This window comes from Oryctolagus cuniculus, chromosome 3 (genome assembly GCF_051225735.1).
Source record: "Oryctolagus cuniculus isolate XC-2025 breed Fujian yellow rabbit chromosome 3, ASM5122573v1, whole genome shotgun sequence".
NCBI classification, from domain to species: Eukaryota; Metazoa; Chordata; class Mammalia; order Lagomorpha; family Leporidae; genus Oryctolagus; species Oryctolagus cuniculus.
This window is the reverse complement of record NC_142869.1, coordinates 157,056,633-157,070,559: the sequence shown is the minus strand read 5'-3', so window position 1 is coordinate 157,070,559 and position 13,927 is coordinate 157,056,633. Positions and strand designations below refer to the sequence as shown.

The window sequence follows — 13,927 nt, the reverse complement described above, 5'->3', positions numbered from 1 at the left end:
ATCTCTAACATCTCTAACATGCCACTTAACATATTGTTTCCAAGAAGGAGGTACCTTTCTCTGAAGGGAGGAGAGAACTTCCACTTTGACTATGACCTTGTCTAAATAAGGTAAGAGTCGGAGAACTCAAAAGGCTTCCATAGTCTTGGGAACTCATGACTGGAGCATAGGGAGATTACTGATGCCATAAACAGGAGTGTCAATTTGTAAAGTCAACAACAGGAGTCACTGTGCACTTACTCCTCATGTAAGATCTCTGTCCTTAAAGTGCTGTACATTGAGATTTAATGCTATAACGAGTACTCAAACAGTATTGTTCACTTTGTGTTTCTATGTGGGTGCAAACTGTTGAAATCTTACTTAATGTATACTAAACTGATCTTCTGTATATATAGAAAATTGAAAATGAATCGTGATATGAATGGAAGAGGAGAGAGAGCGGGAAAGGGGAGGGTTGCGGGTGGGAGGGAAATCATCGGGGCAGGGGGGAAGCCAATGTAATCCATAAGCTGTACTTTGGAAATCTATATTCATTAAATAAAAGTTAAAAAAAACATATTGTTTCCTAATACAGGTTTTCATGACTTACTCTTTGGTTGCAATGTCTCAAGAACAGAGAGCGTATCTTAACTTATTTTTGCATCATCATTGTTTTGTTCAAGAAATGAACTCACCAAATGTTAGATGACTAAATTTAAATAAAAGGTTGAGGTGACTGTAATGGAGGAGAAGACTTGGGAGGGTATTTAGTTTGTGGATAGGACTTGGTAACTTGCTGGTTGTAGGATGGTAGGGAGTGGGAGAAAGATAATCAGAAGTCAGGGATAGCTCTGGTTTGTAAAGTGACAGTGCAATATAGTAAATCAGGGAATACCAGAGGAGAAGAAAGCTTAAAGGGGATATCAGTTCTCCCTCTGGGGGACACGTAATTTTTGAAATGCTTAGGGGAGTCCTATACACTCCTAGCCCACTTTGCAGCAGTAGTATAATGCCTAAATAGCGTAGGTACTAAAATCATCTTTTGAATACATTGATACATTGTACTTATTAACTATCAAAAATAGCTGAGGGGTGGGCCTTGTGGCATAGTGGGTTAAGCTGTTGCCACTTTGTGTCCTGGCTACTCAGCTTCTGACACAGCTTCCTGCTAATGTGCACCTGGGAGGCAGAAGTTGGTTCAAGTTCTTGGGTCCCTGAATCATGGAATCAGATAGAATTCTGGGCTCCTGACTTCAGTCTGGTTCAGCCTTGAGCGTTTTGGGAATTTGGGGAGTGAACCACTGGATGGAAGATTCTCTCTCTGCCTTTCAAGTAGATAAAAAATGAAAGTAAAAATAGCTATGCTGATAGTTCAATTTTAAGATTTTTTTTAATCAGATAACTATGCTTGTATCATTTGTCTTTCCCTCAGATCAGTTTCCTAGATAGACAGATTTAAATGTTTATTTTTATTCACTCTTTTTAGATAATAAATTTTTAAGGTTTCAAGTAAACTTTTATTTATGAGAAAAAATTTATTTCTAGATTAGATAATCTTTTGCTTACTTAAAAATTATAACCAGAATAAGTTTAAACAATAATGGAAAATTATCTCTAAAAAAAGAACTGAAAGTGCCTTCTTTTCTTCTTCCTGCCATAGCAGAATCAAAGGAAACCTGCTGCTATTAGGGCTGGGCAGTGTTGCCAAATGATTTTGGTTGGCCGAGTCAAAGGCTGTAGCTACATTTGCCAGAAAATGAAGATATTATATGAGGTTTGTAAAACTTATTACACTAATTAATAATCACCTAACTATTCGTTGTGGACTTTCATCTTCTGCAAGTAGCTTTGGGATGATAATATTACTGAACCCCATCCAGGTTTTAGCTTGTTCACAATAGCTGTTTGTCACATAACTAAAGGCATCGTCCAAAACCTCTCTTGGGCAAGAGCTACCTGGATTCTGTTTGTTGTCTTGTGTAAACACTGGGAAAACAAAATTCCATTTCCACTCATGAAGAGAAACACCTGCTTTTCTAATCAGCAGGAACCTTTAGTCAAAACTGATGCACACCAGTTGGGAAATTGTTTATAGATTTGTGGTGACAACACATTCTCCTTCGGTTCCTTGGCAGATAAAGAAGATGATGCTCCAAGACCTTTAATCTCACCTGTGGCAACAAGATTTTGCTCAGGTAGGTTTGTTATATTGGTGATAGAACTCCAACTACAAACCAATGAAGAAACCTCAAGATTTTACTGTAATGATTGTACAAATTCTTCTCAGGTATCCTTCAATCTCTTATGGGAATAGCTTAACTGAAAAGCAGAAGATTCAAGGCCCCAAGCCAAAGTTCTTATGGTCTGTTTCCAATTCTTGCTGTTATTTTATGGTAAACTTTCTTTGCCAGTCTCATGAGATGAGCACAGAAGAAGAGATAGTTATCAATAGAATTTTACCTTTTAATGTTTTGCACGAGATCAGTAATTGACTTTTTCCTGGCTTACTACATTCATCATCAAACCTTCCTTTACAAGGAGTGTTAGACTTTCTTGACTGTTTGCAATAAGCTGACATTGATTTAAGATGTTAGGAGATGGTTTAGAAAGATTATAAAACATCAGTGTCAGCACTAGAGACTTCCTGAAGTACAAGGGGTACAAATTGTTCAAGAGTTAAGCAACAATTATGCCTCAGCAATGAATGGGTTTAGAGATTTTATAAAGAGAGTCAGTTGAGAAAGATGATCTTATCTTCTCTCTGTTTCTGGAAAGGCAAATGCTCTCTGAAGCATTGTTTCAGCTTAATCATGAAAACTCAAAGCTGGATAGCATGACACTGGAACCAACTGGGATAATTTAGGGAAGTCCAATGTGGCATGCCTTCAGTGTAGCATACCTTATAAACAGAGCTTAAAAAGCAATTTCTGCAGGATAATTATAAGAAATTATAAAATCAAATAGGTTAAGTAACTTTGCCTGATGTGTTTATATCATTATTTTTGCAAATTAAGGATAGTTTTTATTAGTAATAATTATAAACCAATATTCTAGTGCTGATAGTTCAAAAAGTCTTTTTTTTTTTTTTGGTGGTTTTAAAATTCCATGACTATTGTTATAAACAGCTTGACATTGTGGCAGGAGATACGTGTAATACAATCATGTGGGAAGGGCATCTTCTGTTTTTAATTGGAGCCATGCTGGAAATCATTGAGGACATTTCCTTTTTAGACTTTCAGAACACTAAAGCTGAAAGAGAAAAGCAGACACTCTTCCTCCACCCCAAATACTAATTGAAGACACATTATATAAACATAAATAAATAACTTTTCTAAAAGAGGCAAAAAAAAAAAAAACAATCTGCATGTTGTCTTTCAAAGTTCCCATTTTCTGTGGTTTTGGCAACCACTGGCTTGTTTTTATGGCCAAGTGGGATCCTGGGCTGGCTCAGATGAAAGTTCATTGTTTCTTTTTCTTTTAGGTTATCTGTTCTTGTGTTCCCAAATTTTGACTTTCTGCAATAGTATAAGAACTCTGAGAGTGGTATATTTTCTTATTAAAGAAATTAGTAGACACATAGTATCTCTTGCAGCTTAAAATATATTCTGCAGCACCATGGCCAAGTTTCAAACTGCTGTATCAAATGCAAAATGCCACGTTCTCTACTGTGGCTGCTGGCTCTCACATGTCTCATATGAAATTCCCTTGGTCATATAAAAGGATTATGTGAATCCATTAGGAAATCACAGAGAAAAGCCAGTGCAGTATCAATAACTTCTTGAGTATTTGTATGAATCTGGGACTGAGATGGATTCTGACAGTCAGATAACAGTTGCAAAACAGGATCAGAAGAAAGCTGTAGTTGTCAACTCACTAGCCAACCCACTAATGAATGTGTTCTGATTTACCAAGGGAGCGAAGAAAGAATGAGCGAATCAATGTTAGATAGGAAGATTAAAGTAGGCACGCTCCATCTCAGTTTCAACTGAAGTTCCTGAGACCTGTAACCAAACAATAGTCCCAAGCATCGTCTGCAAAACCTATGCAAGACTTGCAAAAGTGTGTACAGAATCCAGTTTTGCAAGCCCTTGTCTCATCAAGAATTGTGAGATGAGGAAGACCAAAGAGAGAACATCCATGTGAATTTTCCAAATGCTTTGTGAAGCTTCTTTGGGGATCTGTTTCGTCCTTGCTTTAAACCATATGAAAGGGGCCTTCAAGAGACCAGCTTGGAGATTTAAGGTCTGGAGAGTAGTAAAACTAGTAGCAGACACTGTGACTACTGCAACTAGAGAGTGGCTTTAATGTGACATGGACTAAGAAAGCAAGAGAAAGAGCAAGACAAAGAAGGTTTCATTGGCAACTAGTAATATTTCTAATAACAAGCAGTAGAGCAAGGTTGCATGAGTGTTTCTGTTGACCAAATGCAAGCAACTAAGTATACATTGCAAGCCTAATGCCAATTTGAATACTTTCCAAGAGGATGCCTGGAGTGACAATGTGACTTCCAACAGAGTGATGGACACTTGGATGTCAAGGGGCCAAAGATGGAATCCAGCTGCACAGGAGTTTGCCTTTATCGAGGAAGTTGTAGCCAGAAGGCCCCAGTGGGGGTCTCTTCCAGGAACTTCACAAAAGCACTCTCAAAGTAGAAAGTAGCACTCTATACACAGAAAGTGTATCACTGGCTCATGCATATACAGTCACGAAAGATATTTCTTGTCCTTAATATCCCTGCTCTACTCTGATTCAATGCAGAAAAGATGAGATAGTGGCAAAGCAAGATGGGGACAAATCAAAGAAGCCTCTCACATTCTGTTTCTTGCTTCAAGCTTTGAGGGCTGGAAAATTTTATTTATTTATTTTTAAAGATTTCTTTATTTGTGTGGCAGGGAGACACAGATAGAGAAGAGACAGAGAGGATTTTCCATCTACTGTGTGACTCCACAAATACTCCCAATAGCCAGGGCACAGTCAACCTGAAGCCAGGAGGCAGGAATTCCATCCAGATCTCCAACACGGGTGGTGGAGGCCCAAGTACTTGGCTCATCATCTATTGCCTCCTATCCACATTAATAGGAAGCTGGATTAGAAGCAGAGGCAGAACTCCATCCTACACACTGAATACAGGATTATGTATCCTGAGCAGCCACGTACTCCTCTTTGCCACAATGCCCACCTTAGGACTAGACAAATTTAGTACTGATGGAATACTCTCATGCCTGAAAGTGATTGAAGAAGTTTTACTGTCTGAAAATGACTGTAAACTTAAGGAATCCACACAAGACTTTATTCAAGTGATAGGGAGGAAATAAACTACAGAGAAATTTGATAGAAAAAGAATAACATTGTTTTCTCCTATCACCTTTTCAACAATGCCTATTTAATTACTGGTTAGAAATAAAGTCAGTATTACTCTTAGGGGAAAACACACACACACACACAAAAACAAAACAACAACAAAAAACCTAGTCAAAGCACATGTCTTCTTGTTATGCCATGGATAAACCAATGAAGCAAAATCATTTGTGGGGCCGGCGCTATGGCACAGTAGGTTAATTCTCCTCCTGCGGTGCCGGCATCCCATATGGGCACCAGTTCTAGTTCCAGCTGCTCCCAGGACTAGATCCAGCTCTCTGCTATAGCCTGGGAAAGCAGTAGAAAATGACTCATGTCCTTGGGCCCCTGTACCAGTGTGGAAGCTCCTGGCTCCTGGCTTTGGATCAGTGTAGCTCTGGCTGTTACGGCCATCTGGGGAGTGAACCAGTGGATGGAAGATCTTTCTATCTGTCTCTCGCTCTCACTGTCTGCAACTCTACCTCTCAAATAAATAAATTTAAAAAAATCTAACAAAAGAAATCATGTGTTTTTTTGACACATTAAATAGATGAGATTTTCAAGCTGCCTACACTGAAGGATTTTGCCACCTTCTTTGGATGAAATTTCTGATAAGAAGATCAGAAGAAGTCTATTAGAGAAGGTCCCCTGTCTTCAGGTTCCTGCCTTACTGGCTGCATTGACCAATGCCTCTAGTTTTGAACCATACACATAAATACTAATTATTTTTATCACTTCATTTTTGTAGAGCTTAAGTTATAATTACTACCTGCTTTGGCTGAGTGAGGATGAACACATCCTTTAATTTCCTCTTGCCATCATTTTTTTCCCTTGCAAAATGAGACTGTACATGCAATTAAAACTACAACAAAATTTTTTAAAAAAATCAAAAGCCATAAACATTGTAGTCAGCATAAATACCTCATGGAAATGACATCCACAGTTCCCCTGCAGAAACTCTTTGTATCGCCCCATTGTTATAGTGAATGTGTCAACTACTTCATAGCCATATTTTTTTGCAGCATCCAGAATAATCAAATTTTCTTTCCACAGGTTCTGTACTTCACCCTGTATGGCAAAGCAGAAGAGTGAGGATTTTATTAACAAAGGATTATTTTATGATTGAATGACCAGGCAGAAATCAGGTAAAGGACATCTTTTTTTTCTAAACACAGATTGATCATATTTTGAGATATAGAATTTCATGTACATTTCTTAAATAAAAATGTATTCTGATTTTTTCACAAAAAACATAAATGTAACTATTTATTATACACAACATATCAATATCTACAGTGACACACAATTTTTAACTTTTCCTTCCTTAAAAAGTGGTTAAACTTGTTGCCCCCCAAAATTTAAAATTTTCAGTTTAAAAAAAATTTGTAAATAACAAGTACAAATCTCCTCTAAGAATTTGTATTTTTGTTCACTTAGTCACTTGACTATTAATTAGTGTCTGCTTTGTGCTTATCTTTTGCTGAGGGACAGGAATACAAGGATACATATGTCATTGCTTCTCTGCTGTTAAGACACCACATTCTAATGGGAGAGACTGATATATAAACAATAAGTCTCTTATTGGAGAAAAACCTACCACTCAACAGGACTAGTAGAAGCAAGGGAGTAGCTCTCTCAAGGGCAGGGGGTAGCAAGACAGGGAGGCTTCATGAGTGAGTTCCTATCAGTGTTGGGTGAGATTTTACTTGGAGATGGGTGGGGAAAGCGAAAAGAGGGGTGTGCTCTGGGGAGCAGTAGCATTGAGTGAAGGCTCCAGCTGCTGCTTCTTTGGATCACATTACTCCCTCCCTCCCCTACCATGTTCCAGGCAACGATCCCGCATGGCTGGAGTTCTAGTTCAGGTCCACTCTGTCAAGGGGGCAGGGAGGGAGAAAGGACAATTCCACCAACAACCCTAGGTCCAGGACTTCTCTATGGCATGGCCAAGAGTTCTCAGAACTGAGCTGAAATCTGAGACTCTTCCTACCCAGCCTATCTTTCTTTCTCACCTTTCCTATTAGATACATTATAGCCAAACACAGTTACCAACACATAGCTGGCCTGAAAAGTATATGAGGTTCAAGACTGAGTGATGCACTGGTCTGGAACTTGTTCTTTATCCTTTCCAGGCATTCCCCTAATGAATCCCTACTCAGTTGCTCTTGCTTTGCTGTGGGTTTCATGGAAACTCCAGACTCACATGAGGGGGTGGAGAGGATCTCATTCCCTTTTCTAAGGCAAAAATGATTTTTAATTTTTATTTTATTTGAGGATTTATTTAATTGAAAAGCAGAGAGAGAGAGAGAGAGAGAGAGAGAGGATTCTTCCATCTGCTGGTTCACTCCCCAAATGGCCGCAATGACTGGGGCTGGGCCAGGCCGAAGGCAGGAGGCAGGAGCTTCCTCCAGGCCTCTGACATAGGTGCTGGGGTCCAAGCACTTGGGTCATCTTCTACTGCATTCCCAGGCCCAGTAGCAGGGAGCTGGATGGGAAGTGGAATAGCCAGGACTCCAACCAGAGCCCACATGGGATGCCAGCTCTACAGGCAGTGCCTTTATCCACTATGCCACAATGCCAGCCCTGTGATTTTTGATTGTACAGGTGAAAAAGCAAACAATGAGTTGCATTTGTAAATCCAACTACTACCATGTAAAATAAGCAGTGCAAAGACATCTAATTTCCTCTCTTTTGCATGTGCTTGCATGCCTATTTTTAGGTGACATTCAAGGAAGAATGTTTCCCTCAAAATAAAGGCACTGAATAGAAAAGGCTCATAAAGGATCTGGAGGGAGAGAGAGACAGATGATGATTCGTTCATTCTGTGCCTCAAAGAGTAAACAAGAGTATTGTGTGGTCTGCTCCCTATTGTTTGTGGCCTTTTGCTTGTCCAGTTACAAGTACTTTCTCAACTTTTCCATGTCTAATGACAGGCGGTTCATGGAACTTTAAAGTAAGCACTTTCTAGAACAAGATCAGTTACGTGGGAAACAGACTCGTAAGCAGAGATTTGCATTCACGAGGCGTATAGGGCAGTGTTCTTGAGGTCAACACCCATGAAAGAGCATGGGAAGAACCAGGCAGGGAGAGAAGTTGAGTTGCACTGCAGAGTGGTGGAGGCTTAAACCCATCTCACTGGGAGTTCTAGAGCTCGGATGGCCCTTCTGGATGGCCCACACCAGGAAAGGGGCTGAAGCTTACTATTTCTGCACAAGCAAGTGGGTCTGTGCGGCAAAAGACGATTCCTGCTGGGACACTGATGTGAATCATCATTAAGATGGGGGCGGGGCATGATTTGGGGCATCCAAATCATAAAAAAGTTCACTCCTTTATTGCTGCACCAGGTATTTTTGAATGAGTGCTATGTGCCAAGAATTGTGTTTGGCATTTGGGGTATGGAGTGAGCCATGGGAGCTCTTCCCCATCTGCATGTCCTTGTTCTCACCAAGATCGCAGTCCACAGGGTGGGATTAGGGACAGATAATCAAAGATTGCACAGACTCTGTGACAGGAGCAAGGCCACGGACACTAATACAGGAACTCAAGGAAAGAATAGCCCATCTAGTCCAATGTGTCAAGAAAGTCTCCCAAGGGCAGCAACATTTAAAGTAGCAGTTAGGGGGTGCTGGGAGAGTGATATCCGGGAAGAGGAAGCAGTGGTTTGAAAGCCTAGAGGTGACAGAACAGGTGTTCCTGAGAAGCTGAGCTTTGTGTGGAGTGTGGGTGGGTGTGTTCATGCTCACATGGATGCACATGTGTGCACTGGCAGCAAGAGCAAGGCTATGGAGGAGAGCAGATAAGGAGTTCAGATTTATGTTCTGCCTTTCCTTGCAATTATCCACGACTCTTTCTCTTGTTTGTCTTAGGTCTGTCTCCCTCCTTTTGGTTTGAAAAGATTGCTGAACACCAGCAAAGCTCTGGTGGCAGGCCTCATGTTAAATAGAGTCTGGCCCATAGGAAGTGCCGAGATGTACTGATTCTGGGTTAGTGATCTGCATGTAAGCAGGGGCCACAAGTACCCCAGGTGCTGTGAGAAGTTGCAATCAGAGTTACCAGAGCTACCAGAATCCTGAAGAAGGAACTGACATTGTTACCTGTCGCCTTTAAACCATGTTAAAGGGGACTCAATTCATAATTCATTGGTAAAAATTATTAAAGGTCTTTTGTCCTGATGCCCAGTGGCCTTAAATCTTCCAGTTACCTCAGTAGTTAAATGCCTCAACTCAATTGCCCCCTGCACCCCAGAATGCTAAATTCAAGGCTTTACATAACCACTTTTTACCAGTTGTCCTGTTCTGTATCACAGAAGATTTGGCATCCAAGTAGGTAAAGTCTGAGAAAGGAGGAGGGCCATGTGTATGTTGCTGGGGAAAACGAAGAGCATCCGACACAGACACAAAAATTGACCTGCACATCTTCACATTTTAAGTGGCCCATATTCTGTCCCCCTGAGCCACAGCTGCCCATGAACTCTCCTCACTTGAACAAGAACTGCAAGAGAGCTGGTTCTCTTGCCTGCAGATGTTGCCTTTCTTTCCTGTTCAGACTTCCATTCATTGCTGAGACTAATCTACTATCTTCTAGGAGAAGTGGTCAGAGGCCTCTAACCCCTTTCGTTTATGAATATCCTACCAGAGGAAAAACCAATGATACTACTTCAAAGGTTCTTTTTTAAAAAAGCAATCGGTCAGAAATCGTCTTCAAAAAGACCACTTTTCCCAAAGGACTCATTGATATTGACAATTTCGTCTGTGGTTCCAGAGGGAACCTAAAAGAAAGGAAGACCATTTTTATGTAGCTTTTTTTCATTTTTAAAGCTGTATGAAACATTAGCATTGTAAGATATACTTAAGGCATAATCTCTGTCAGATACGCCCTGTTCATTATTTCTGTGTAGTCTGGCACATCCTTTCTTCTTTTATGAATCTAATGCATTATTTACAACACATCCATGGGGTATGGGCCCCTTGTCTCCAGGAATAATTATAATTTATTTCAAAGAATAGTCCTTAAGAATATTATCTCCTTTTCTTCTTATGAAGGTGAATGAGTTTTATATGGTACCATTTGGGTCCTTTTCTAGTAGAAATTCTTATAGGGAGCATAGAGGAAATGGGCTTACCTGTGTTAAGAAATGCACCCCATCCACTGGCAGATGAAATCCAATTCCCAGAGTTTTGATGATCACTAGGATGTTGAGTAAATTTTCCCTGAATGAAATGATCAGAATGCTAAAGTTACACACTTGAATTACAGTTCTAGATGTTTGCTGTTTACATAAACCAATAGAGCAGAGTTCTTTTTGAATGTTAAGATTGGCAGATAGGACTAAATTCTTGTTTTTATCAATTTGAGGAATATTAGGTCTTCTCTATGGGTAGACTCTTATATGTCAGGGAACATGTTTCCATCTATGGTAAATGCAAATTTAGACACTGGAGGGCTGAGTGGTGATTTGGATACAAAGGTATTTTGGAGTATTTTAAATTAGACTTCAAGCACTCAATTTTTAAATTACAAGTTGTTCTTCAAATAAAATCTGGACAAAATTCAATCACTTTTAAATTTAGAATACTAGTAACAGCTATTGTTGCAGAAATTTACCTCTTCAAAACCTCGTGAATAATTTGCAGGTGATTGGAATTAAGCCACTGAACACCACCAACAACCAATACAGTCTGGCCAGTATTCTCCAGGGGACGTGATCTGAAATCCAGAAAGAAAAACAACACATGTTGCCTTAAAACAGATGGTAAACATTTTAACTGCATTGCTTCACATTTCACTGAACCATATCTGGCTTCCTGATCACAGGATCTCCCTGTCATTTCCAACTCATTTTCAGCCACATTACTTGGAATCTAAACTTTTCAGCACATTTGATATACTGTGAGCAATTATGACTACTAGTCAAACATCAGTGCAGTGTGGCATTGTGCCTTCATAATGCGTCCATTATACCTTTGCAAGAGATGTTCAAGTGCTTTTTCAAATGTTGGTCTCAATGAAGGGCTTATCCAGAACTGAGGGTAGTAGGAATAACTGATCAAAGTCTTCCCACTGTTGACGTTGTGATACAATTTAGTGCCATGCACTTTCTGCCATTCCTGCAATGTTTCATTCACTCTTTCAATCAGATAGTACATGATACCTCTGTTGGTTGAATCTCCAATGAAAAGGATCTGTAAATTAAGGAAAATAAATTTGCTTTCAAATCTCATGTTTACATGGTTCAGGAGGTAGTCTAAAAGAAATACATTTTTAAACACCCATAAAGCTAGGTGTCTAATTGTTTGAAGGACAGCTCCTCACTCTGTTAGATAACATTCATCCTGTTCTTCAACACTGTACCTTTTTTTGCTTTCATTATTCCTGGTAATAACACCATCATTAATTCTAGTTTAAACCTTTTTGCTTTTTGTTATCTTCAATGCGTCTATCTTCCTTACATCTTCCATTTCTCATCCAATCAGCTTAGCAAATTTGATTGATTCAAATAGGTTTGGAGTATTTCAGTGCTCTTGGGACACTAAGAGATTTCCCAGTCTCTTTATTTTATAGCTGTGAAAGTTGAGACTCTACACAAGTATCATCAGAGATCATGCCACTATCTGCAAAAAGAGCCACAGGACTGGAATTTAATCTGAGCAGCAGTTTAGGTCTCAGAGTGCGTATTCCAGTGCTACTGGCTCTCAAGAGAAACCCCTTACCCCCATGACCTCCTGCCCATCCCCACCTGCACAGCCCTGTTTCAGGACCTCACCGCCTCACAGCTGCACTATGGTGATGCTCTCTCAGTGGCTCCTCCTACTGGCACAGTAGCTGCCCATCAATTCATTCTACACACAGTAATGATGGAACACATTTCCCACTGGCTAGTACTGGTTGTCTTAATTGCATATTCAACAATTTTATTGGCTCTTCATTTCCCACAGAATCAGGTATAAACTACTTTGTTTCAGATAACATTTACTAAATTTTTATTGCATAGCGGGCTTTGCTGGCTGAAAGATTTCACTTTGAGTCTGCACAGTTGTGAGGTTTGAATCATTATCTCCCTTTCACAGATGAGAAATTTGAGCTCAGGAGGATTAAAGCCATAAATCCAGTAAATGGCAAACACAGAACTCAAACCCATGTCCCTTGACTCAAGTGCAAGGTCAATGGCCCCATCTTCTTAATGTTTCCCCTCATATAAGTGTATTGGACTCTTACTTCTTCACTAAAAGCCATTTGCACTGAATGTTTTCCCTTGTGTTCATCTCTCTGTTTTGGAAGTTCCTCCATCCCAAATTCCCATCTGCCTACCTCCAAAGCTTACAAAAAGGCCACTTATCAACAGGTCTTGTCCAGTTAGAATTACCTTCTCTGTTCTCTGTGGATTTACTGCATTTTACTTCCATGACAGATTTGATCAAAGTCTACACACAATTATGGCTATTTGTGTCTGTGACATTTGTCTTATATGCTATCAAGAAGTATCTGACATCACAGTCAGTTCCTAATTCTAGTATCCCCCCTAGCACCATGCATTCACTTTACAAATATTTATTGGATCAAATGCCAAAGGGACTTTTGTCACAGACAATCCCTGTCAATGTCTTTGGACAAGATTTAGTTCATTCTTCAGTGTTTTCTATTTTCTTTTGAGACTTCTCTTTCCATTACTCATGCCCATATTTTCTTCTGATTTTAATAGCAGGCATTGCCACTGTTTCTCAGGCACTTCTGCATTTATCTATCCATGAATTTGGTGAGACTCTACAAAGGTTTACTGTTCCCATGGAAAGTATGTCCAAGTAACTGAGGAGAAATCCAGAAAGCCTGTTCAATTTGCCTTCAGACCAAATACTGTAACCTTAAGCATGATAAGCTATACTGAATGGCATGAAAGGTCAGGGTTCCAGCCACTGAATCTCTCAAATTCCATTTGAGGCAATAAAATAATTCATGAACTTGGATTTCCTGCTATGAGATTTGCCTAAATTTCTAATATTTAAGGAGGAACTTTTAATGATCAGGAAAGCTCTTACTATCAGATATTAGCAATTATTCAACTCCACTTGTATTAGTGTGCTAAGACTGCAATAGCAAATTCCACAGACTGGATGCCTGCAACAACAGAAATTCACTTCCTCACAGCTTTGGAGGCTAGAAGTCCAAGATCAAGGGGCCAGCAGGATGGGCTCCTTTCGGGTCCTCTATGACTTACAGGAGGCTGTCTTCTCTCTCTGTGTTCACATAGTCTTTTCTCTGTTTGTGTCTCTGTCCTGATATCCTCTTTTTCAAAGTTTGTTTATTTATTTTTATTTGAAAAGGAGAGGGAGAGAGAGAGAGAGAGAGAGAGAGAGAGAGAGAATATCTTCCATCTGGTTAACTCCTTCAATGCCTCCAACAACCAGGGCTGAGTCAGGCAAAAGCCAGGCACCCAAAACTCTATCCAGGTCTCCATGTGGGTGCCAGGGACCCTAACTGGGTTATCATCTGCTGCCTCCCAGGGTGCACAGTAACAGGAAGTGGAATGCTAATATGGGATGCAGGTGTCCCAAGTGGCAACTTAACTATTACACTGAAGTCCCATCCCTTTAAAAATTTTATTTTGAAAATTTTATCC

General features: G+C 39.9%; 1 protein-coding gene and 1 long non-coding RNA gene across 4 annotated transcripts in view; one reads left to right on the top strand and one right to left on the bottom strand.

The window, feature by feature from the left end:
- The window catches only part of CPED1 (cadherin like and PC-esterase domain containing 1), a 587,225-nt gene that overhangs the window by 260,163 nt on the left and 313,135 nt on the right, over nucleotides 1-13,927 (bottom strand). For 2 of the 3 annotated variants that reach the window (XR_016231749.1, XM_008258284.5), the window contains 4 exons: nucleotides 11,275-11,495; nucleotides 10,918-11,019; nucleotides 10,436-10,523; nucleotides 6,238-6,384 (listed from right to left, as the gene is read on the bottom strand). The exons of the other annotated variant lie outside the window; for it this stretch is intronic. Coding sequence is in view for 1 of the 2 variants with exons in the window: in XM_008258284.5 (XP_008256506.4) it covers nucleotides 6,238-6,384; nucleotides 10,436-10,523; nucleotides 10,918-11,019; nucleotides 11,275-11,495 (558 nt within the window). In the remaining variant the exon portion in view is untranslated. The remainder of the gene's footprint in view (nucleotides 1-6,237; nucleotides 6,385-10,435; nucleotides 10,524-10,917; nucleotides 11,020-11,274; nucleotides 11,496-13,927) is intronic. 3 annotated transcript variants of the gene reach the window in all.
- The window catches only part of LOC149127567 (uncharacterized), a 30,569-nt gene continuing 23,002 nt past the window's right edge, over nucleotides 6,361-13,927 (top strand). Inside the window, exon 1 of the long non-coding RNA XR_016231752.1 lies at nucleotides 6,361-6,461. This is a non-coding gene — a long non-coding RNA (uncharacterized LOC149127567). The remainder of the gene's footprint in view (nucleotides 6,462-13,927) is intronic.